A 26,479-nucleotide genomic window follows, 5' to 3' on the forward strand; every position below is an offset into this window, starting at 1 on the left:
TATTTTAATACATGGGCGTGGTCGACATGTTCCTTGAAATGCTAAGCTATGTCGGTAATAATAATTATAATCGTCTCCTTGAAAATTTCTCCTTAGGTAACTAATATAGCGTATAGTTCTATAGCAGTAATCTCTGTACATAGTAATGTATTAATTAATCATGGCAATGTCATTCCATCATGCAATTGTGCATTCATTAATGGAATAAGAGCATTTTCACGATTTTCAACGCTAAATTTGAGTCAATATCGGTCAATATTGACCAAGTTTATTTGTAAATACGCAATGCCTCTAATCAAACGTGCCACACATAGCCAGCGCCCGGTGAAAATATATATTGTAAAACATTTTTACAAAAAAAAAACAAAATACTCGACGCAAATTCTCAGAAATGTGTGAAACCACGAGAGATTGCGTGGCACCTTGTGAGCACTGATACAAATTCGAGGATTGCAACTCTACTCTTTCTGGAGCGCACTTGCACTGCCAGAAGACGTGATGGCCACGCCAGAGAATCTGTGATCCGGTGATCACCTGTGATTACGTTGAATGTGAAGCTGAATGTAAGATAGCAATCGGCAATCGGTGTCATAGAGAGTATCGATGGTATCGATTATATCGATTCAGTCGACGTGGTGGCCTCGTCATATCGAGAGTTAAAGGTGGTTAAAGGCCCACAGATGTTTTGTTGATGGGAGTGTCGTTAGTGGAGTTATTAATTTGTTGTCTTGTTAAGGACTATTGTGAGCTTCTCTATTTCCTGGAAAAATTATCAGGGCATCGCTCTTCCAGAGACAACTTGCAAATGGATGGTTGACACTGTGCTGTATCCTAAAAATCCAGGTTGTTAATGATGGTCTGTCTTCCTAACATGTTTGTTCGGTATCATCAAGTTTGGATGCTCTGAATTAGAGAATTTTGTATTTACGCGCCCCATGATAGACATTAAATAATTTTTCTTGTATCTAGAATACAATTTTATCATAATTTATTTGGGTGATCATGGCTACTTCCGATAGTGAAGATTTTGAAAGTGCCGACGAGGATATTGAAGGCGACAGTTCTGGGCTTAAGTTAAGTGCTGCTGTTAAATTGCAACCAAATGGTGCTGAACCGACTACAACCAGAGAATGTTCAACCAGCGATAATAATTCTGCCCCATCCTCAAATTTATCCAGCGGAACAGCATGTGATGATACAGGAACTTTTCACTCTTTGAAAACCGACGATGTACTTGGAGTCGAAGTGGATAGTAAGTGTGTGATCAAGGGAGATCCCAAAAGTGTGAGTAAAAATGATCATTCCTTTGACGAAACGGCCGAAGAAAAATCCGGTGTTCATGAATCAGTTTCAAGTCAGGAGGTTCAAGATTCTGTGAAGCAGAAACCGGGCAGGAGGCAAGACAGAGGAAAGCCTACTAAGACCAAAGAAAGCAGGTCTGGTCCAATGAAGTTAGGAGTTAGAATATCTTCTAAAGCGTCGACAGCTGAGGATAGTAAGACACCTGAACCGTCTGTTGCACCTCAGTCAGATCCAGTAAACAGAGAAGAAAAAGTGCTAAGTGACACAGCTGAATCATCGACTGCGTCACTGGGGTCTAATTCGATTTTCGCCAAGGTGAGTTTTTTTCAAAGTTGATATTGATGTGTTATTTATTCGGTTTTTCGAGGCCTTCTATATTGACAATGAGATGGTAGAAGTGTCTGTTAAATACATTGCTCCTGCAGTTTGCCAGTCGGATCTTCGGCCACCGAAGGTGCCTCTAAGGGGACAGTTTGATACTGGGCCTCGAGAAATATTTTAAGCGTTGTTCAAATTTGGGGAAGAAAGCATTAACCCTAGCCCTCAATTGTCTCAGTACGTCTGGTCATAGCCGCTTCTATTTCCATCTAGATTCAGTTTCTGTTAGATTAATCCTGCCGACAGGAATCCATAGTGGTTTTTAATCCTCAGTAGTGATCTAAAATTTGGTGAAAAATTATGACGCCCTAACTTTCTTCAGAGCTCTTGGTTACCTTCTACTCAATTGCCCTGAGCGAAACTATTGTACCTTGTTTAGAGTTCGTAATTTCTCCGGGAAATGTGCCACTTTTTATTATGATAGTATCTGTACCAAGAGTATGTCCTAGCCCTATAGATATAGATAGCCGTTAGATAATGATGAGTATGTCCTTTTCTTGCTATCAAGTTGGTAAGCTGAGGTCATTTTGTCATTGTCTGAAAATCGTTCATCTATAAGGGCTGTGGAATAACGATTTTAATTGAATTGGACTGCTCTTGAACCCATAGGGTAGTTCATCAAAGGCAGATACTGAAGAGGTCAATGAGGAGTCATCAGGATGGGGGTTTGGTAAAGGACTGATGGGAGCAGGAGGCCTGGGCAGCTTGGGAGGTTGGGGGTCCAGCCTGCTCAATACAGCCACATTGAGTGTCTCCACTCTTGGTAGCCAGGTGACCCAAGGAATCAGTACAGTTTTGGAAACAGTGGAAGCTGGCATTGGAGCACCAAGTCCGGAAGAGCTAGCTCGGAGGATGAAGGAAGAGAAGGAGAAGGTGGAAGAATTGGGTGCAGGGCCAACTGATCAAAAAGGAGAAGGTTTCAATTTAATTTTCAACATCTCAATCTTAACGATATTAAGTTAGATGATTATGGAGTTATATCAAATAAACATCAACCCTAGAAAATTTATTGATTTCCTGAAAATTCATTTCTTCTACAGATATTTTTTTCTACATCAACCGGTTTTGATGCATAGGTGACATTATCAGTAATGTAAGTTCAGATGGCTGTAGAATTTATCAGATCTGAACTCATGTATGTAAAGATGCCATCTACAGACATATATGCGACAAAACCAGTTAATGTGGAGTAAAAATCTTTGAAAAAATTACCAAACCTCTTTTTAGATTAACCAAAAGTCGTATCTACCATTGGATTGTAAACACTGTGACTTATTCCTTACTCGCTGATGCTACCAGTAGGTTGGTTTGCTTAAGTGAAGGTCTAGCTTACCCAGAGGAAGCCACAGGCATGCGAGATTCACAAATTCTGAGTTATTTTGTTTCCATGGGCCACCCTGTGTTCTGTGGATTTTTTCCTAGGGTATCCAAAGGCTTCACCTGGGATTTGAACTTGGGACCCTTTGATCAGCATCCAAGCATGCTAAAAACTAGGCTACCTCACACCCAATGCACCCTGGAAAAGCACTTGGCCCCACTACCCTGAATGTTTAATGTTCACATGACTGTGGCTTAGTCTAGCTTGAGCTCTGCCATCACTCGTCCAAACCAACCTTCGAGATTAATCACCGAGTCAGCGAGAATGAGGCTCCATTGAGTCACGAAGTAAAACTATACTGCAGCAGTGGCATAACTATGGGGGGAATGAGGGGATAGATCCCTCCCCAAAGGCTCAGAGAAAATAAAGAGTTATTTTAAACTATTGTATGGTTTAGAAATTTAATAACTGTACCTGCTTAAAGTTAAATTTTTAGTACCAAAATGATGTAAAACTTATATCCAGGCATGCCATTTTTCAAAAAAATTTCCTGACTGTCTGGGTGTTGTTCGCCTCCCCAGGCCATTCCATCCTGTCCCAAAGCATATTCTTAGTTACGCCACTGTAATGCAGTATTACCACATTATAAAGTCCAGCTGATATAATGTTTTCCCAGTGAGTGCTGTAGTTGCAGTCCAAATTAGGGTAAATCAGAAACTGGAAATGTAATCATAAGGTAGTACATATGTTAGTTGATCTATACCTTTTTTAATTCCCTCTTCCCACTATGCATGACAATCCAAGATTTTTTCCAAATTTAACCCTGTCCCACTTACTCTTATATAAGATATCTGATGTTTTTCTCTACTATCAACTAAATGCAGTGGATTATAAATAAAATAAATGATCTGTTAATTCAAAGTAATGAGTTATAAATAGAAAAATTTGTGCGTAGGTTTCCGTGGCATTGTTCATGATGACTGCCAAGTTCCGGGTTCTCCAGCTGCGTCTGTCGTTTATAGTTGACTACAGTCATCACGAGTTATAAATAGAAGTTTAACAAAACTCATCTGATAGTGGTGTCTTGAGTGGGATTTTTAAAAAATCTACAAAAAGTAACTTTTACTTGTGACTGGTTCTAAATTTTTAGAAGTAAACGTATCTGACCCCAGGTACATTTTTGTGGTACTTACTTTAGCCATCTCCACTGATAATGTTGCTCCAAGGCATGTATCAAGGTTGCCTCTGTATCAGAATTATATTATGCCTTTTAATGTCGCTGTAGGTGACGATGGTGATACATCCGAGTTGGAGATGGAGGCGTGGGGTGACTGGAATGATGATGGTGGGGATGGTGGCCTGGTAGCAGGAGCAGGGTTGCTGAGCCTTGTGTCTGGTGTCACTCAAGTGACGGGCAAAGTTTTCTCCACTGGATTGGACACTTTGGAGGTGATTGGCAAGAAAACAATGGAAGTTCTTCAGGAAGGTGATCCAGGACTGAAGAAGAAGCGGGCATTGCTTCTTGGGGACCGAGACACTGTGGTGCTATCTCAGGTTTGTGCACTGAACAGCAACTTAACCCTACATTGGGGAGGCACGGTCTTTCAGGTTGGCAATTCGATCTTTCTGAATATGCAGACAAAATCCCCTTTTGAGAATACTAAGAAGCTGGTTTAAAATGTGTGCTTGAGGTATTTGTTATCATTTAAACAATAGCATGCCTCTGTCCATAGTTGTAAACCGGCATTATTCTTTTGCAATTTTCGAGTATGATTACTCACAAGGGGCATTCCTGACTCCTCAGAAAAAGAAATGTGAGTCACACTATTAAACTGTGAATATATGATCAATTTCACAGATTATTTAATGTTAGGATAAGACCAAGAAAAACCAACCCCAACCCCTAGGGTTACGTGACCTTTTGGTATGCTTGAGTTGTAGGAGTGAGCTTGTCCATACAAAAATTCACTCCCTCTTTCAAACCCAGTGAAAACCTTTTTCGACATGTGAGTAAGCACGCTACCATCGCCACAAAAAAAGGTGGAAAGCTGAACTTAACCACTCATCTGGGTATGCCGTATATATTCGTCATGAGGGGTTTAACCCTCAATGGGTATGCCGTATATATACGCCACGCCGATTTAATGTTCATTTACAATGGATATGCTGTGATATTCCATCACACACCTACTGCAACTCGTAGATGGCTCCATTGAGGTCACTTTCTGCCCGGCATATGATACTTCAGACATTTTTTTATGTACTTATGCGTCTCGTAGCATAGCTCTGTCGCTGCATTGCGGGTTGCATTCTAATTGCCCCTTGACGTATTTTTATACCTTTATTTTCTCCGATTTTCATGCGAATGTATCTATTATTTTCACTCTCCTGCATGTATTTTATTGAAAGCTATGCTATTAGTAAACGCTCCTTGCTGCTTCGGTCATAATTACCGATCCCATTCTTTTCACACAGCTTTGGTCGCTTTGATTGAACTTTTTTTGCCACTTGTAGCATACCGTAGATCAGGATAAACTATAAAGTGTTATGAATACGATTAGCTTGCGCAACCATCTGGGAACGAAGTTGCCAAACTGAGAGACTGAGTATTGTAATCTAACCTTCTCTCAAGATAAGCACCCTCCGCGTTGGTCATAATGACTGAAGCGGCGCTCCAGTGGGTGAATTCGGCGAAAATACGGCGGAAAGGAACGTGTTGCAAATCCTTTACTTGTATACAAATACTGCCTCTTTCCTTGGCAAGGAAAATTGAATGCTATCTCGACGGCTTGAGTAACAAGAAAGACTCATTTTATCGCGTACTCTTCTCTACCTAGCAGCGCGTTTTTTCCTAAAGAAATTATTGTTTCTCTACCCTTGTAATCCTTCGCAGATGGTGGCGATGGTGGTCTGCTCAGTTATTCTCTATGAGCAGGGTAACTGAATTGGATATCTTTAGCTACCTAAATAGTCCTCAGATGTCTTTGAGCATTAGATTGGAAGGTTTTTCGCGGTTTTGGGGATTTGTAGTGTGAACGACAAGTGAATGTTTTATAAATGTTTTGAAGTTCTCTCGCTTTTGGAATAGGAATAATTTCCATCAAGTTTGCTCACGTTTTCTAATATTGTTCCATCGAATAAAAGAAAACGATCTGAACCTAGTGCAGACGAAATGGCTCACATTTTAGAAGAGAGCAAAGATGAAAGTGCGTCTGAGTATCTGGATGACGATTACGTCAACACTAATGTAAGTGACAGCGAAAGTGATGAAAACGACGATCTTTTGGAGGTGGAGGTTACCAATCAACCTGGGTATCCTTACGTGTGGAGTGCTCGAGAGGAATTGCGAGAGAAGTTCAGTTTCTCACGTAAATCTGGATTGAATGTGGATATTGAGGCTGAGGATGACATCCCAAAATGCTATAAATTATTTGTGGATGAGAATCTGTACACTATGATAATTGAGCAGACGAATATTTATGCTCAGCAAGTCCTTGCGGCAAATGTTAACTTGAAGCCACACTCTAGGGCACGGAGTTCGGTTGAGACAACTGGGAATGAAATAAGAGTGTTGCAAGGAGTTTTTATACTACAGGGTATTGTACTGAAACCCGATTATGCGATATATTTTAGTAAAAGAGGAAACATCGCTACTCTCTTTTTTCCTAAAGCTTTTAGTGAAAAAGGTTCCTTCTCCCTCGGAAAGTTTTACATTTTGTGGATAACAAAACTTTCAATGCTGATATCAACAATAGGATGTTTTTTAAATTGAGCCAGTTCTTCAGTTTTTGAAAAATAAATTTTCATCAATTCACTCGCCCAATCAGGCTATTGTTGTCGATGAATCCCGTCTGATGTGGATGGGTATGATCTCTTGGAAGCAGTACATACTATCAAAGTGGAGTAAATTTGATATAAAATTTTTGTGCTATATGGAAGTGAGTCACGCTACGCAAGGAATTTTTTTATTAATACGGGAAAGGACACAATGTATGCCGACAAATATAAAGGATAAAATGTCAGCGCCAGGATCGTACATGCTTCAGCCGATGATCTTATAGGTAAGGGCATACTATATATTTAGACAATTGGTGCACTTCACATTGTGACATTAGTGGACAAGTTATGCGAGAATAGAACGGGTGTGGTTGGGGCGATGCTGTCAAATAGGAAAGAATATCCCAAATCGGTAAAATCTGCCAAAAGAAAGGAGAAATGGTGGCGGCATTTTGTGGGATACAGATGGTGATGAAGTGGAAGGATGAAGGAGATGTGGTAATGGTGACCACATTTCAGGTGGAAGAGGGGACTTTTCAGTCTCAACCTCGCCCTAATAAAGGCATTTTATTATTATTATTTCATGAAACTGAAACGTGCAAAACGGAAAAAATTGGGTAAAAAAGTGGTGAAAACAATTGCGGTACAAGATTACAATAAAATTATGGGTGGGGTTGATGGAAGCGATCAACTCATGAACATGTAAAAAAATTGCTAGAAATCGACTAACAAAATACTATCAAAAATATTTCGGCACTTGATAGACTTAGCAATACTGAATGCTTATGCGATTTACAAAAAGAACAAGGGGAAATTGAGTCGACAAGGTTTTCTAATCTTACTTGCTGAAATACTGATTGCAAAGTATGGAGTAGAGGTCCTAGTACTCCAGGGAAGGCCATCTAAATCCCCTACGCCTTCTCGCCTTACCGAGAGACATTTTTTTGATACTGTCCCCCCAACAGCCACAAAGTTCCCCATATAAAAAGATGTGTTGCATGCTTCAAAGAGGGGAAAAGGAAGGAAACAAAATATTTGTGTCCTGATTGTTCTGTTCTATGTCCTGCTTTATGCTTCAGATTATATAACGTTCAAAGTGATTTCTAAAAATACACATTCATTGATTTTTAAATAAATGTTCTTTGTGAGATAGTTGCACTAGAATATCAGATGGTCAGCCAATTTATAACAATGGTCATGATTTACCATTCTAATTATTTATAATTTCATTTCTCATCTTGTTTACTTCAAACAATTACATTTTTGTAGTTTTTATTCGATGGTATTGTAAAATATGAAGTGTTTTTAACAGAAATGAAGTCTAGTAATCATTTAAAATTTTCTTTTATCATAGAAGAGGAAAGAGTAAAAAAAAATAATTTTTTTTTGTAATGTGCGGTTGCCTACTTTGCCCCTTGAATTGGCAAAATTTCTAACGCTGCAATTTACTTGTTGATATCTTTCTAAACATTTTGGTACCACTAAGCAGACAAAAAATAGTTAGTATTCATTCTATGCCAATGTATTCATCACTTGTACGAAATAGATCATTATTCTCCTTTGTAACTTTTTTAAACAATTAATTTTTATTATTAAATTTAATTTTCAAACCACAAATGTTCAAAATTTCAAACCGATGCTGAATATATTGGTTTTATAGTGAACAAAAATATTGAAATGTTGGTGCTTTATCTTCCTACAAGAAAAATAGAAATTGGGCTTACAAGGAGACTTTGCCTAACCGATGTCAAGAAAGAAGATGAAACCTTTTTTATTTGAAAGTAGACACTTAGATAGGAATACAGTTGAAGGGTTTTGTCCAAATACGCCCGGGTTTGAGAGAAAAAAGCATTTAAAAATAGAAAAATATGGTCACGTTGAATTTAATATTAAAAATTTCGCGTATTGTTTAAAAGCGATTTGGCCGAGTGGTAGCGTACCGCACTCCTGAAGTGAAAGTCCAGGGTTCGAGACTCGGTGAGAGTAAATTTTTTCCACTCTGCCACCTCCTCCATTTTTTGTAATCCGTTCCATCCTCTTCTAATTTGTTCATTTAGGACGTTTTACATTTTTTTATTTGACTGTTGTTTGAGAATAAGCCCTAAACTGATATTTTTGTCGCTAGCTAACCCTTACTTCGAAATATTCTTTCCGTGCCAAGATTCATGAAAGCAGGAGTGGTAAAACTGTGGTGCTGGCTTCGAAGTGAAGGGAACTCATTTCCAAAGCAAAAGATTTTAAACATATTGTCTCTAGAGAGTTTCCCCGGTTACATACGGGAGAAAGATATAAAATCAGGGGGAACGAAACTCGACAAGCTTGAAATGATCTACAGATGGGTATACGATCACTTTGTCGAACCCAGGAACAGCAATGAGCCGCTGATGACTCGGACTTTACAAGAATAGCTACTTATGCGTGATTTCAGCACATATCTCCCGGATTTGAATTCCCTGCTGGTGCTTCATGGGTTGCATCTTTTAAGAAGAGACACCGAATCGTGCAACGTAAATTAACTAAATACGTATCAGCGGGCGAGCAAGCGTGTGCTGAAGAAATATTGCAATCGGCAATGACGTTTCAGAAGCAAACAAAAAGCCCAATCTCCAAATGTAATGGATTTCGTAATTAATACAGATCAGACCGGGTGTCCGTAGAGGTGGATATAAAGAGAACGCGATCAAGAAAGGGAGAATATTGTTCAGGTTGCTCTTGGGAGCGTGATCAAAGTAATACACTCATATACAGCGCAGGAAAGCTGCTTCCTAAAGTTTTTATTGTGCTTATCAGAATCTGGAGGTGATTTTGGTCCGCAAGTGAGCGAAGAAACTGGAGAGTGAATTTTTAAATGTTTCTGTTGTGTATTCTAAATCTGGAAAACTTACGACTGGGTTGTATTTCAAATTAAAAAAAAAAAATGTTCTCCGGCCATGTGTTAAAAACAATACATTTTTATTGCTTATTGATTTTTGGGGGACAAAAAAATAGTTACATTTATGATGAACTATTTATCGAAGGGGAAGGAGAACCGATATACAGCGTAAAAACTATACCACCGAAGTGCACATCCGTAAGCCAACCGTGCTATGTTTATTTTTACAGGAAAGTAAAGCAGTTTATCGCACGAAACCAGAACTGCACCTTCCTCCTTCAAGGGAAAAGAGAGATATTCTCACATGAGGATGGAATAAAAATCTATTCAATCGTGCATCATCAGTTGTCCTAACCAGCGTTCAATGATATGCTAAGGTATGCATGATATGCCTCGAAGCTAGTAGCGAATTAAATTGTTTAAAAATGTTAAGGGGATTATGTTTCCTTGAAGATATAAAGAAACACAATGGCGAATGCTCAGGTAGCAGTTTTATAGAAAGAGCATGGTGCTTTTCAATTACTTGCTTTTCTTGTTTTATTACAATTATCATCCAAATTAATGTAGAGGCGAAGTAATAAATAGATAATGAAAAATTGGAGAAGGCAATGGCATTGCAGATTATTCAATTTTATATATTTGTGCTTTATATTATGGAGGTATTTCCTCCAATAAATGGTCCTTTACGCGACAGAGATTTCTCGTGAGCAGAAGATCTAATGAAAGCAGGAGAAAACCGAATAATATTGTGCTGCGGGAAAAAGCAAAAGAAGTGTAGGAAAATGGGAGTCTGGCGAGGCCATGAAAAAAGAAAAGGGAAGGGACGAGCCGACAAGCCAAGCTAAAAACAGTACTATCATATGGACATCGACATCAACAGGTGCAGGCCATGAACCAATTTTAAGTTGGCCGAGTAGTATATTCCAGGTAATTAAAAGTTCACATGTAACGACAATTTCTCCAGCTTGTACAGCTTGTTTAAAATCTCTAGGCACCTAAATACGCGGAAATAAGGACTCTGACATTGAGAGGAGAGTAAGTTTGTGGGAGGAAAGCATATCTCGCACATCGATCGGTTAGGGCAAGAGGAGTAGGGAATAATGGTCGGCAGGGTGCCCGAAAATGGCTTACTATTCCAATGAAAAATATAGATGGTACTTCGACCTCCTATCCAGGTTACTATGTGTTGAAAAAACTTCGTTCTAATCGACTAGCCCTTCAACTATTCAGGTGTTGAGGACAAAATTTCTTTCTTCCTTTCCAAATCCTATTATACACAAACATTTTAGCCTTTTAACTTTGAACTCAATATCTCCGGTAAATCGAATTCGCTTGAATAGGTTCTCGGTAACAAAATACATGCGGCAAAAGTTATTCAGCAAAATAAATTAAGTTATAAGGGCATTTCCTGACGATTACCAAGGTAAAAAAATAGACTACAGGAGAGCAACAACAGTCAGAAGAGCAATAGCGACGTTTAGCACTTGGAATACTCCAAATTGATCATACAGGTAGACGAGTGAAAATTGTTGTATATTCTAAATACTACAACAGCAGGAACCTAGGAGACTCTTCGGAGACAATATGTTTAAAATCTTTTGCTTTGGAAATGAGTTCCCTTCACTTCGAAGCCAGCACCACAGTTTTACCACTCCTGCTTTCATGAATCTTGGCACGGAAAGAATATTTCGAAGTAAGGGTTAGCTAGCGACAAAAATATCAGTTTAGGGCTTATTCTCAAACAACAGTCAAATAAAAAAATGTAAAACGTCCTAAATGAACAAATTAGAAGAGGATGGAACGGATTACAAAAAATGGAGGAGGTGGCAGAGTGGAAAAAATTTACTCTCACCGAGTCTCGAACCCTGGACTTTCACTTCAGGAGTGCGGTACGCTACCACTCGGCCAAATCGCTTTTAAACAATACGCGAAATTTTTAATATTAAATTCAACGTGACCATATTTTTCTATTTTTAAATGCTTTTTTCTCTCAAACCCGGGCGTATTTGGACAAAACCCTTCAACTGTATTCCTATCTAAGTGTCTACTTTCAAATAAAAAAGGTTTCATCTTCTTTCTTGACATCGGTTAGGCAAAGTCTCCTTGTTAGTGTAAAATTAAATACCCACCACGGGTTGGACATGGGAAAATTTAATACCCAGATGAGTGATGAAACAAAAAGGAAGACAATGGCAGGTTCCACAATTTAATTAACACTGCGACCGGTTTCAATACATGGTATCATCATCAGGCCTAGTGGTTAAAGCCTTTATATGAAATTCTGCCGAGGCTCTATAAGGTCATGTCACACGTCATTTTACTCATTGTTTATTCAATTATATCAATGAATCATTAATAATTGTTTAAACGTAAATGTTTGGCTTCTACGGTCTAAAGAGTGAAGAAAAACATGCAAAAAACTATGAGAATGGTGAAACAGTCGTCTTCGTCATCTCGTCACAGCAAAATATTTAATTGGTACAATGAAGATCGCCTACTAGCTCTGCAGCTGTTACCTACATATTGCAGAGAATGTGCGGAACAGACTTATGATAGCACATGTTAACAGATCAATAAACCATCAAATCAGTAAACCTTTAAATCAATAAACAACATTGGAAATTCATTTTGAAACAAACCGAAATACTTGAAATTTATGAAAATAATTATGTGCGATTAAAAAAATTGTCATCATACCTACAACACAATTTTACACACAAGCACAGTAACAACAATCGCATACTACAAGCTTAACTTCATGAAATATCGTTTCAAACTAAAACACCGTTTAGCAGTTACATGCTCTCTCTTTCCTTGGATGTCATCAGTAGGTGTTAGAAAATTCTGCCACTGAAACTGTAGCTTTAAAAATACATGTTACTTGATTTTGAAGGGTATGATACATGTTCAATGATGAAAGTGTGTGTAATGTTGTAACTTATTTCTTTATTTGCCATTTTTTGCCCAGGTACTACGAGAGGCTAAGGAAAAGGCTGAATCAGAGGCAAAATTAGCCGAAGAGAAAGAGGCTGCTAGAAAAGCTCACTTTGAAACTCTGTTTGATGATTACCAAGGTAAGTGCAAGGCTTCTGAAATTTTTAGGGGCCCCATGGTTTGATGGCAGAGGGGGAGGATTAAATATCACCCTATGGGATTGTGTTCTCAACGCAGGTCTACACTTTACAATTAATAATTACATTTGATGTATTACCTGTTGTACTCGAGGATGGTACTGCAATTTGGCATCAAAGAACAGATATGCCAACAGAAAACCAATAGTGCGTAACTTCTACAGAGGCATCATCATCTGAGATTGCCATTGTGACCTCAGTGCATTGCCAACTTCCACGTTTTTACTTGTGGGAACTAACTAGTCCCACCTAACTTACATCGTATATTTTGGTCATAAACATAATTATTTACAGGTAATTCAATGGGATTCTAACAATGCATTGTATTTTGTGTGTCATAAGGGCAGCACATGCTCATTCTAGCATAGTTGCTGCAAGACTGGCATTTGATTTCAACTTACATTATTACACTCCAAGTATAATATCAACTAGGCTCCTAAAAAAATTGTGGAGCACTTTAAAAATACATAAGTCACAGGCATAATTTTTGGTGTTCCTGTAATTTCAGACTGTAACTAAAGTAATGGATGAGGCGTTGAGCAAAATGGACAAGAAAAACGATATCAGTTAGAAATATGTACAGTGGAACCTCATTAAAGCGAGTACGGGCTATAGCGACACCCCCGCTATTACGAGAGATAGCCGATGCACCGTCAATTGACCCTATAATAAGCATGTTTCAAAAAATTCGTTTTTACGAGACCCTTTCGGTGTTGGCTCTCGCCATAGCGAGGGTTTCACCGCCGGAAGACTTTCATCAAGACTCCTTAACCTCCGTAATTGCTAGCGATCTGTTAGAAATGAAGTTAATGGAGTGCTCAGTCTCAAATTTATGTGGTAAACTGTCGTTCGATAAATATAATGGTTGACGAAACAATGCTTTGCATGATTTTTATTCAGTGCGGCGCTTATAAATTGTTTGAATAGTTAGTCGTTATTTGAGTAAGGAAATTTAGTGATGCAAAAAAACATCGCCTTTCGTCTGGATTTATGCTTACGTTTATCGGATAGATGTTTATCTGTCGCCGCACCACTCCTGTTCCTGTATATCTGTTCGCAACAGGTATATTGGCTATTATTTGCTCCACCTCCGGTAAAGCGACAATTCGCTATAGCGAGTGTTTATTAGTGCACCGTGGGGTGTCGTTATATCGAGGTTTCACTGTACACAGATTGAAAATTATGCATTGAAAGCCACGGTTTTTGATGGTAGATAGATAGATTAGTTTATGCGGTGGGGAATCAGCTCCCAGGGCACTTCGACCTGTAGGTCCATTGTGCTAACCACCGATAATGGATCACCCATAGAGGCCAATGTCCTTAACGAAGGACAAAAGGTCCCCAATGGGAAGATCTCTTACTTCCTTGGGCTCTATAAAAGGTGAGCCCAGGTGTCTATATCGAGTCCTCATGATTGCGGGGCACTCACATATGAGATGAGTTGTTGTTTCCTCTCCCATCTCACACCATCTACACCTATCTGAGTCTGTTATCCCCAGCAGGTGCATATGTCTCATTACGTGATAGTGGCCCGTAAGCAGGCCTACTACCGTCCGCACTTGACTTCTGTTCATAAGAAGAAGTCTTCTCTAGAGTCTAGGAGAGATCTCTCCTATAAGGGTTTTTGCCGGACGTAAACCCGGTGTTTCTCGCCAGATCTTTAAGTGTTGGGTTGATCCCCACACTTTGATTGCAGCCATCCCCATTGATGGGGCAACTGGCACAATTGGTTCTGGGCCAATTGGATTCTGTTCAGCGCCGGCCTTTGCCAGTTCATCTGCCTTCTCGTTTCCGGTGATACCTGAATGTCCCGGTACCCAGAAAAGTTCTATTTTGCAACGGCTGCCCAAAATATTGAGAGCCTTGTAGCATTCAGCCAATAGTTTAGATCTGCACCAAGGTGAGTTCAGGGCTTTTAGAGCAGCCTGACTGTCGGTGCATATATGGATTGGTCTCTTGTAGAGACCTGTCTCCTCAATGGCGTGCACACAGGTTAGGATAGCAAAGATTTCTGCCTGAAACACTGTGGCATATCTTCCTAGGGGAACATGTATGCTCCTAGGGGGGATTGGCTGTAGACGCCTGCCCCTGCTTTCCCTTCTTTCATGGAGCCATCGGTGAACCACACTTGGCCTCCATTATGAAGGGTTTTCCCCTCTTCTTTTGCCCAGCATTCCCTGTTTGGGAATGGGTTTTAAAAAGAGGCGGTGAAGAATTGAACGTCGCCATCATGGAATCCGACCCATCTCAAAAATGGTGCCAGACTCCCTCAGTCCCGTCCACAGTTGTCTGTGTCCAGAGAAATTTCCTCTGTCATACCACGTACCTAGATTTCTCAATCTGTATAACGTGGCTCTTGCATGAACCTCTACTTCCACATAAAGTGGGGGAAGGTTCAGCAGAGTTTCCATCGCCAGGGTTGGAGTCGTCCTCATTGCTCCTGTAATGCCCATACAGGCCATTCTTTGTAGGTGGTTAAGCTTGTTCCTAACAGTAATTTGTTTGGTCTTTTTCCACCATACAATTGAGCAGTGGAGGAAACTAGGTTTCACCACTACATTGTATAGCCAGCTAATGGCTCTGGGTGTAAGGCCCCATGATTTACCAAGGGTCTTCTACATGTCCATAATGAGGCACATGCTTTTTTGAGTTTGCTATCCATGTGCTCTCTCCAGTTGAGCTTGGAATCTAGAGTGACTCCAAGATATTTGACCGACGAGGACGGTGTTAGTCTCTTTCCCAAGAGGTAAGGGGAAGTAAATCCCTCTCTCTTCCTTTTCTTAGTGAAGAGAACAAGATTGGTCTTCTCTGGATTAACAGAGAGTCCTGTTTCGGAACACCACTGGGCTGTTCTGTCCAGGGCTTTCTGCAAAAGCTCACATACTGTGTCTAGGAATCTGCCTGAAACCAAGATCACGATATCATCAGCATATCCTTGTGTGAATACACCGGTATTGTGGAGGTTTGACAGCAGACTGTCGACTACCATATTCCATAGTAATGGGGACAACACCCCACCCTGTGGACACCCTCTTGTCACCGTCAGCGAGCTCCCTCCAAGGCGGGCGGTAACAGTTCTTTGCTCAAGCATGTATCTAATCCATCTCACAATATGTGTATGGATTCCATGCCTGTCTGCTGCCAGGCAGATTTGTTCAAAGGATGTATTGTTGAAGGCTCCTTCTATATCTAGAAACGCTCCAAACCCATACAAACCATGTTCCAGTACGTTCTCTATCCTGCAGACTAGGTTGTGGAGTGCAGTTTCCACAGACCTGCCCTTCTGGTAGGCGTGCTGATGTGGATGCAGAGGATGGTCCCTAAGGGGACCATCTCTGATATATCTGTCAACTATCTTCTCCAGCGTTTTCAGCAGGAAAGACATTAAGCTAATGCCCCTAAATGAGCTGGCCAAAGTGTAGTCCGTCTTCCCTGGTTTTGGGATAAAGACAACTTTGGTAGCTCTCCACTTCTTTGGGATATACCCATATGCAAGACAGGAGCGGAATATCCTTACCATGGGGAGTAATACCAGCTCCTGTCCCTCTTGTAGAAGTGCCGGGAAAATTCCATCTTCGCCGGCCGATTTGTAAGGGCTAAAACTCATTATAGCCCATCTTGTTATATCATATTTAACGATGCTGGAGGCCAATCTCCAGTCCGTCCCAGCCGGACGGGTGGGAGGCTTCCGTTGTTGCATCTCCTCCGACTCTTTGGAGCCTGGAAAGTGAGTCTCCAACAGAAGTTTTAATGCTTCCTTGTTAGAAGACGTATATTCTCCCGAGGGAAGCAAAAGAGACCCTACTCCGGCTTCCGGGTCTTTTGCAATGATTTTATGAAATCTTGAGAGTTGTGGAACTGACTCCACATTCTCGCAAAAGCGCCTCCAAGACTTCTTCTTTGAGCTTTTGATCGCTGATTTGTACCTACGTTGGGTGTCCTTAAAGGTTTCCCAATCTTGCGGCAACCTGGTTCTCTTTGCTTTATTAAAGAGTTTTCTTGTCTCCTTTCGGAGACTTTCTAACTCTGCTCCCCACCAGGGTGGATTACCACTCTCTTTCCTGGTTCTTAACGGGCAGCTGACTTCGTAAGAGGTGATGATGCACTTCTGCAGGTGTTCCGCAGCAGCATCAATCTCCTCCACTTTGTTAAATTTTTTAGGAATAGTCTGTGACAGGCTATCCCTTAAATAGTCTCGGTACATTACCCAGTTCGTGCTCCTAGGATTCCGGTATGTGGTTCGCTTTTCAGCGGCGAACATAAGTGTGAAGAGAATATGCCTGTGGTCTGACAATGAGACCTCGTTGGATACTCTCCATTCACCCACTGAGCTTACCAGTGTATTGGTGCAAAAAGTGATGTCTAGCACCTCCTCCCTCAAACTATTTGAGAATGTGGGTAAGGAGCCCCTGTTGAGCACCTGGAGGTTAGTTGTCATGAGGTACTCCACTAGGGCTCTACCTCTATCGTTGGAGTCACTGCTCCCCCACACAAAATGATGTGAGTTAGCATCACACCCCACTAGTAATTCTGAAAGAAATATCAGTTAGAAATATGTACACAGATTGAAAATTATGCATTGAAAGCCACGGTTTTTGATGGTATGTAATAGCATTAGTTTATCAACGCATTAGGAAAGATTTTTATGGTAAGTATAGCAGGATTGAAAAATTTTCTCAGCTAGCCCTGTGAAGCGCACGGAGCACTTGGAGGCCCCTGAGAAGACCGCTACCTGCATATCGAATCTATAAAAAAAAACCCCATGGTGAAGTCATGATATTTCCAGTCCCAAGAAATTTGTTGTATGGAGGTTTTACTTCATCTGCCAAATTTATTTCCTCACCAAGTGTTCCTGAAACATTCTGCCATGCATCATGTGTAGCAAAGTTTGTCCTTTGCATTGAGATATTTGACTACTTATTTCCACCTAATTATTATTTAAGCCCTTTGTTGTTTGGGAGAAAAATCCTAGACCTATGCATTCAGCAAAATATTTCTCCTATTTTATCCATTCTGTTTGACCTAGAAACATGGTGAAGTTCTTAGATGACCTTATCTGTCTGTGTTTTGAAACAGCGTTGGTTAACAGTACTTTCCTATTCATGGGTCACTACTTACCTCTTTCCTCCATTCCCTGTTGCTCCCTACTTGGATATTGCCATTCATTTTCTGTCATTCATAAAACTCTTAAAATAAGTTTTTCTTGTCTCTTCTTAATATCTTGGAAGTATTTTTGTGTGAAATGAATTCCTACACATATTCGGGAAATAATATCATGTATAAGTAAGAAATTCTGACATTTTAGTTGCTTATGATATTCTCATTTTCTGTCATATCCTGTGGCTTTTTGCTTATTTAGGCAATGAATGAAGTCTAATGCCATGCCAACATACGTACAGCAGACTCCCGATTATCCGGGTTGCGGATTATCCGTGCATGATTTTCACTCTCCCTCAATTTTTCCGCGATCTTTACAGTGAGTCCTCGTTCTACGTCACCCCGTTTAACGTCATTTTGCGATAACGTCACAAAAATTTTGCGACCGTCATTCGTTTATCGCACCTTTGCTTTGCGATAACGTGAAGGCTTTTAAATTTCGCGCTAGAAAAAAATGCGAAGCGGCAGGCGTTGCAGGTTGTTCGTTTTGTGGGCGGTAATACAGTCAGTCTAAACGAAGTGTAAAACAGTGTGTTTATTCTTCATTGCGATTACGGTTTTAGCAAATTTTCTGCAAAATGAATTCTTAGGTAGGTGCGCAAGGTTTTACTGGACATAATGGTTTTCAGGAACCTAAAAAGTGATTTCAAGGAATTTTTCCGTGTAGAACTCGGAGTTTTTGTCGTCACTTTTTTTGCCGTGTTCACAATAATTTTGGTTCCTGTAACTGCGACGATGTTTCAGCGATGATGATGCCCAGGCGACCACCATAGCACTATAGCGAAGCCGAAAAGCAAATGCGGGAAGATACAAAAATGGAGAAGGATTTACGTCAGTGCTGCTATTGTCATCGATGAAGACAGGAACTCGTATTTATGCCATAGCTTGGCATTCCCATCGTAAAAAATGCCCCAGATATGTTACGCTAACACTTTTTTCGCGTAGGAATTGTGAGGTCTAGGAGCCGATATTCACTTTTTACATTGTTTCTTATGGGATATTACGTTTCGATTAACGTCATTTCGTTTATCGTCACATTTTTCAGGAACGGTAAGTGACGTTAAACGAGGATTCACTGTATTAAAAAAATCGGACGCAAAAAAAATCATCAGTATTATGGCATTAATGCTAGGATATACCAGGCTTATTATTTCCATTAGAATCCCCTTCATGAAACGGAAGTGAACACGCGCTAGCTGCATTCACGGGAGCACCGTGTTCCAGATTTCCAAGCCTCGCCATGCGCGACTGTGCTCTTTGATAACGGATACATGTTGCATAGCAGTTGCAACCCGGGCAACTTGTGCGAGACCCGACTACGTGGTGTGGTGCCTGACAGTGTAGTTCCCGACGTCGAGCAGTGGTTTTGAAGCATTCGTGCAAACCACTTTTCTGTATCCGTGATCACACAGCCAGGGATGTGTGGTTTTTTTAAACCAGGCCTTACATGGAGCATTAATAATACGTACAAGTACAACCATATTATCGCTGCTAAAAAGATCGCGAACTGGCAAAGAAAGCTCTCAATGAGTCCAGGAAGCACTCTTAAATAACAGATTAACTGTATAAATTATATATTTTTGTTTTACGTAAATTATGAACATTACAAGACATTGAAGTGAAAGTTTGGATTATCCGTGTTTACCGATTATTCGTGCCGTCTCTCCCCATCGTTAATTAGCCCAGATAATCATGAGTGTACTGTATGTACAATTTATTTGGCTTTGCAGGAGTATTAATTGAGTTATGTTTTTTCCAGGATTGGTGCACCTGGAAGCACTGGAAATGCTCTCTCGTCAGTCAGATCTCAGGCTCAAGAGTTCCCTTTTAAAGGAAACGGGGCCAGCTCTAAGGGGCCTCCAACTACGGCTGGCAGCAGTGCAGGAAATGTGTGAAATACCAGACTGTGATGAATCTGAGGATGTCCCCGTACTCTCAGAAGTGATATCGGAGTCGCTGAAGGTCTTGAGTGTTGAAGTTTCAGCAGATAAGGTGATACAGGTAAGTAATCCACGTTGATTGATTACGGTTATGAGTGTTGAAATGCCAATTGACTTTTTGTAGCACATGAATAATTTTTCAAATGAGAAACCTGATGGTGTAAAATTGAGCAAATTATGTTGGCCAAAATTCAATTGGGAAGATGAAGTAATGAATAATATTTTCAAGTATTCTCTGTTCGTTTTATCTTTGTGGGTGAGCTGGTGTGACCAAAGCAAGTGGGGGTGAGGGGAGGGAAAGTTTCTTGACACGTGACTTTCCCTTTGCCAATCAGCAAACAGTAGGCGTGGCCTCAGTCATTCGCTCTCAGACCTCCGTCGAGTTAACATTCGTGAATCTGCTCGTGAAACAATGTTGTCAAATGTCACGTGTTCTCCTTGTACGTTTTTAAGAATGCCTTTCACCAACGCACCACATTCAGCGTGGTAGCTGACAATGCCATACGCTTATGTGAAAGCTTATCCTCGCTTATCCTCGATACCTTCCAAATGAGTAGGTATATTGTCTTGGCCCCGGGGCCAAAATACCTGTGGCCACCCATGATTCACACGTGTTCAGTGACAAACAAGTGCAGCCATGTACATTGTCAATGTTATGTTCGCTCCAACTCTCCCTACTGGTACTATCCCTGCCCCATTATCGAAGTTTTCCAGGAGGGTCGGGACTGTCATGAAAGCTCACCCGCAAACATAAAGTGAATAGATTATGGTAAAAATATCTGCTCTAAGCCATGATTTGTTTTCCTTATTCAATGAGTTTCAAGTGTAAAACCTTCCTTGTCTTTGATGAGGAATTTTCCAAAACTTCACTATCTAAAACTTAACTTGATGATAGTATACATGGAGCTAACTCATAATGAACCTTTAAATAACTAAATTCCATCTTCAATGAAGTAAGTGCTAGCCAATCCTCAACGAAAAAAGGCTTCCTACCATGTAAAAAAATCCCACTTTCTCAATCCATGTAACGCTACATTATCCTGTGTCACTTATAACTTTTTTCATGCTAGAGGAAGCCCTTTGTAATATCAACACATTCATTGATTTAGGGCATGCTCTGTATGACCGCAAGTACATTCATCCATATTTATGCTTGGTGGTAGAATATTTTTCATATATTTAAATATTTTACCACCAATTACTTGTGAGCACATATGAACAAATATTTGCATTATTTTTTTTCTTACCAATTACAGCAATTGTAATGGCAACATCTCAATGATGAGATACAATTTCAAGAAAATAAATAAAAAGAAAGAATGTCTAAAGTTACTTTCACTGAGTGTAGATCTCTTGATTTAGGGGTGAGGAGAAAGGATAAATCAATTGAATGATTTATTATAAACGACATATATGTATACAAAGTACATGTTGATGTTTATTGAAGTTGTTGGAAAAAAAACTCAACAACTACCCCTATCTCATATGTTCCAATCCATATTGACTGACTGACAGGTAAAACTTAGAGAGCTATTTGGAGGCACAGCTCATTGATGGCTGGCCTTGAGAAGAGAATGCAAACTTGGGCAATGTTTGAAATCATTTCTGCCCGACACTATCCTGCAGATGACAATTTTCGTCCCTCAGAATTCAATGTGTTAAATCAGTTACTCCCTTTCTATCTTTATCATTATACTTTTTAATATGTACTTATAAGTGATTGGACTGCCCAATTTAATCATAAGTATTTACAATTTTTTATTCTATGGTAAGTGTGTGAAAGAGACACATGATCGCCTGGGTGATATGAAAGCTGATGTTGGAGATAATGGCGTACCTAAGGCGGAGCCAAAAATCATCCATCAAGAAGCGATCACAGCCTTGGCTATGTTGACTGCCAATTCCATTGAAGTCTTTCATAAGGTCACAGAGCTGTTACTGGTGAAAGATGGCAAAAGTAGGGAAGTGAAGGAAGAATCAAAAGCTTTGGTGGGGTATGTACAACAACGTTCTTGTTTTCAGTAACTGCTCTCTAAATAATCCCGATGTATTATTTAGGTGAATGAGTATTGTGTTTGAATTCTTAAGTTATAAAAATAGGTATGTTGTAATCTCACGAAAAACCCTTGAAAACCCGACAAAGTTTTGGTTAATTTGGAATATTGTTTTATTTTGCCTCTTGCATATGCTATTCCTTAAGAATGTATAAATATCAAGGACTTTTGATGCCAAGCTTAGAAAACTGAATGCACGTAAATGCAATAATGGGATCTGTTTCTTTGAAAGTTATGTGTTATAAAGTTAGCTGATACATGCTGGCAAGTTACAATGCAAAAACTTAGGCCACAATAAAGGCTAATATTAAGTTTCATCAGGATGTATACCAAAAACTTACTGAAATGTATACCACTGGAAGGAATTTTTAGATTTCCTATAACCTATTAAAATTTTTATTAAATTTTCATTTTGGAAAGTTAAGAATTTAATGAAATGGACACAGTTGATTCTGTTGTATTCTAAACGGTTTTATTTTATAATGGTTACAAAATACTGATTGCTTCTGAAAAACCACCTCATGGGCAGGAAATAACACATTCTAGTCAGAAATGCAAAAAAAACACTCCGAAAATAAATAATTCACATATTTTAAACAACAGTCACGGTTTTTTTCATTTCTATTGCAAAGAAATATGTAGTAATATGTTACTCAGATTTCAAGTAGCCTTAGTTGTGTGGCTAATGGAGCTGTACTTTTTTTTCCACAGAGTAACTGTTGCCTTGATATCAGAGGTGAATAAAATTGCCACAGACTTCTCAGATTTCTTGTCCACCAAATTAAATGATGAATCTTTAACAGCTGCTGATAAGGAAAAAGTTGAATCATTCATCACCAGTACTTTTCTGGAGGTAGGTTTATCTGGCCGTGAGCATGCGGTGAAATGAATCATAATATTAATACCAATAATCATTAACCCTTTTGTTACCAAGTAGCCAATGTGTATCACCTTGGGCTATCCTGCCCAAAAAGCTAATGTATCAGCCTCCGAGTCATAACTTTAGATTTTTTGACTAGGGGGAGGCACAGGCTGAAATTGTTATCTGGGGACTTAAGAATATCCAACAGTATGAATAGATATCACTAGTTGATTTGGTACATTTGGGAACTATTTTTGTTGGAGCCTTGGGAGCAAAAGAGTTAACAGTGATGCCCTCAGTACATTTGATTTCTATTTTATGTACTTGGTATTCTTGTGATGATTTTGATCACATTTTTCTCCTCTATTTCTCAGGCATCTAACAGCAGCACATATATCCAGGATGCATTTCAACTCATGGTCCCTGTACTCCAAATGGGAGCAATAGCGTAAAATGCTGGCCCAAATTATTTAAAAAGGAATTCAGCAATAACAATTCTTTTTGTAAAATGCAAATTAATGTATGCTATAATCACATTTCTATTGTATATATTTGGAGGCTCTAATCATTCTATTGTGTTAAAAGTAATGAAAGAAAGACAATATTGTTGTTAACTGTGAATAAAATTTATAAACAATTTGAGAAGTTTACTAATGAAGCCTATTAAATGAGGTAAAATCATGAATGAAAGACATTTAGTCTAGCTTTTTGGCAATCTAACAATAAGATCACTCAATTGTACTATGATAACCACATAAAATATTGGCCATACATTGACTTACAAGAGATGAAAAAAATTAACAGGAAGGCCATATCAGGAGATCTCGCCTGCCATTTAAGAATAATCTTTCATTCTTATACACAGAATATCTTATTGTTAACCTCGATGACATTCACTCTTATGAAAATACAAAAAATGTGTAAGCTAGTCACTTCCTATTCATACAAATAAATATATCCACACTTCTGTAAAAAAATAACAAGCCAACAGATCAGCAAACACCTCGGGTCCCAAGCCCTTAGCGAAGCTGATAACCATTGGCCAAGTCTCTTCCTCACCGCTTGCCTCGCTTGCTGCCTTGCGTGGGCGAGGAAGACTGAAGGAACGTGGAGTTAGCCACAGATGCGTAAGGAGGGGCACTGGCACACAGGGGACCACTCTGCAGAGAGCCTAAGCCGTAAGGGCCTCCCGAAGGAAGTGAGGGCACAAGCTGCTGGCCCAATGACGGCTGAAGTGCGGAGGTCGCAGTAAGTCCTGGAAAAAGAATTTGAGATTGAAATTGGAGGGCTGCATAGACTGTAAAGGTACAGTAAAACCGCAATCCGATTGAACCTTAACATTTCATACCTCTTGATAAGAAAATGGTGACCATAAGTCCCGGCCATACATTATGAATCATGACAGGAAAAACCTCTCTGCTAAGTACCTCGTTAACTTTTAATCCTTTATATTTATCGAAACTTGCAACATAGAACGTGAAGTGCTTCATTGAGGCAGTTTGGATATGACTTTGAAAGGAGGGAGTACATAGAGATGTTGGTATTCTACAAAACAAGCTACTAACTGAACTTGAGAGTCACATAAGGTCTTCATACTAGTGTTCCTTTGCATTATTATTTCAGCTCTAAGAAATTGCTATTTTCATTTTTTTAAATTCAGCAAAATTCAAGGATGCTTTCAGATTTCTCCTTTTTTGGCTAATTATCGTCTAGCACCATTGCCATCTTACACAATGACTATTCGTTATTCCAATAATAATGCTTAAAAATGCCAGTCTATTTTTCCTATTTAATGATACCCCCTTCTATACATAAATTTTTCTAACTTTGTGTATTATTTTTTTTAGTTATGGCAATAGTTGAGGCATATTTAAACGAATGTAAAAGCATATTTTGAGTCTATAAGCCTTCACGCTCAGACATTAACAAATCATGACATCATACGTGTACAGCTCCCAAAGATGCTTCTGGTAAGTCTAGCATACAGTTTTGGTGTCGTCAATTTTTAAAAACTGTCTGTAAACGTGCAAAAGCCACTTTTCACGACTTTTGGTGCTAATTCGAAAAAATTCATCATTTTTCCACAATATACATATTTGAGTTCCCTCTCTTATGAATGCCATAGTGGGTTTTCCAAAGATCAGAATGTTTTGTTGCCTCTTCTTAGCAGTGTGTCACAGTGAATTTTCTTTTCTTAAGAATTTTAATCAAGAGAGGTGGTTCATGTTTGCATTTTGATGTTGACTGCTAATGTTACACTGTCCATTTTATCAGATTGACTTCCACTCATGAATCATCATTTCTGAATGAATGTCATTCTAGGTGAAGAGATTGTTTCGAGAAATAGAATGAAGACACTACAGAAGCATATATTTGGACAGTTTAAATTACTTGTCTGGTAGGCCACGTGCCAAAAAGTAACCACTCTATTTTCAGAAAGCAATGAACAGTTTACAGGTAGTAGCAACTTTAAAAAAATGTAATTATTCGGATTAAAAATGAATTGAAATTTAATCCCTTCTAGTTCAATCACTAAATGCAATTCAGTTACTCCCAAACTGGCTTTTTCATCTACGGTTTCAATATCATTTCTAAGAGTTTCAAGGATGACAAAACATGGTTGCAGCTAGTGGGGTTATGTGGTGGTGGCAAAATGCTTGTGGTCCCACCGTAAAAATTTAACAAATTTAATTTGTGACCATGCTTCACATAACCCTGGCAGCCATACACCTGTGGTTGAGCCACAGCACAGCAGTGCAGTCCTTTTATTTCCATTCACACCAGTGGGTTAGAAAACCTGTGACCTGTATGTCGCTAGTAGGGTTGGTGGTCCCATGGCCTCCCAAGAAGTGAATACGTAGACATGAAAATAGTAAAACACACCTAGTTTGCTGATGATATAAGTTGGCCATACCCACTGAATAGTCATTTCTCTGCCGATTTTTAAAGCTTGCTTGCAATTAACTCATCATTTCCTTGCTCATAAAAGTGAATGTATATGGTCAATTAAAAATTCATTGAACCATCACTTCAATTCTTACCCTTGTCTGAATGCAATTGACACTCACGGGAATATTCAGCATCCACTTTTCAAGGTGAGGTTGTTAAGCACATCTTAGCAGATTTACTTCTACGTTCTCTGCATGCTATGCAACTTATTTGATTCCCAATTTTTTTGTAGCGAAGCTGTCCTTTTTAAATTTTCACATCCTCGTACTTCCTTCAATGAAGTCCAATAATAAAAAGGTGATGATCGAAATCCATGATCTCAAGGAAATAAAAATTTCTCAGCCAGGCCTGATTCTTTTTCGCTATGCAATGCTTCTTGAAAAATAGCTGATGGAGAGAATTCTTCAAATTTTTCATCAGCTGTATGTTCTTTTATGTTTACTTCTGATTCGTGAATTTTGGATGGCATTCATAATCATTAATCTACAGTCACTGTTGTTATCTTCCACAGAGTAGCCTTTGCCAGGTTTTCCAGTCATTGCTGCATTAAAATGTAGCCTACCCAAAATCTTGTCTTCTGGCAATTTATATGTGTACATATGTATATACTTCCTGGCAATTTTATAATTTTCGTTGATTACCAATAATGTGTGTTCTGTACAGAATTCCAGCACCCCTTCACCTATTCCATTTCAATTTCTTAATCTACATTCTCCAGTTATACCTCCAACATGAATGT

The 26,479-nt window shown here is 39.3% G+C and overlaps 2 protein-coding genes across 2 annotated transcripts in view; one reads left to right on the top strand and one right to left on the bottom strand.

Moving 5' to 3' along the window:
* The first annotated feature begins 615 nt into the window (after window positions 1–615).
* LOC124162916 (protein FAM114A2) lies at window positions 616–23,430 on the top strand. The gene is made up of 8 exons (XM_046539652.1): window positions 616–1,617; window positions 2,290–2,596; window positions 4,284–4,552; window positions 12,616–12,721; window positions 19,695–19,936; window positions 21,649–21,869; window positions 22,641–22,782; window positions 23,166–23,430. Exons 1-8 carry the CDS (start codon window positions 1,003–1,005, stop codon window positions 23,241–23,243), a joined length of 1,980 nt encoding a protein of 659 aa, XP_046395608.1. The 5' UTR covers window positions 616–1,002; the 3' UTR covers window positions 23,244–23,430.
* Window positions 23,431–23,506: 76 nt separating this feature from the next.
* LOC124162917 (nucleoporin p58/p45) overlaps window positions 23,507–26,479 on the bottom strand; it is a 38,569-nt gene continuing 35,596 nt past the window's right edge. Inside the window, exon 10 of the mRNA XM_046539653.1 lies at window positions 23,507–24,046. Within this exon, the coding sequence (XP_046395609.1) occupies window positions 23,847–24,046 (200 nt within the window). The 3' untranslated portion in view covers window positions 23,507–23,846. The remainder of the gene's footprint in view (window positions 24,047–26,479) is intronic.

The sequence above is a fragment of the Ischnura elegans genome, chromosome 7 (assembly GCF_921293095.1).
Source record: "Ischnura elegans chromosome 7, ioIscEleg1.1, whole genome shotgun sequence".
NCBI classification, from domain to species: Eukaryota; Metazoa; Arthropoda; class Insecta; order Odonata; family Coenagrionidae; genus Ischnura; species Ischnura elegans.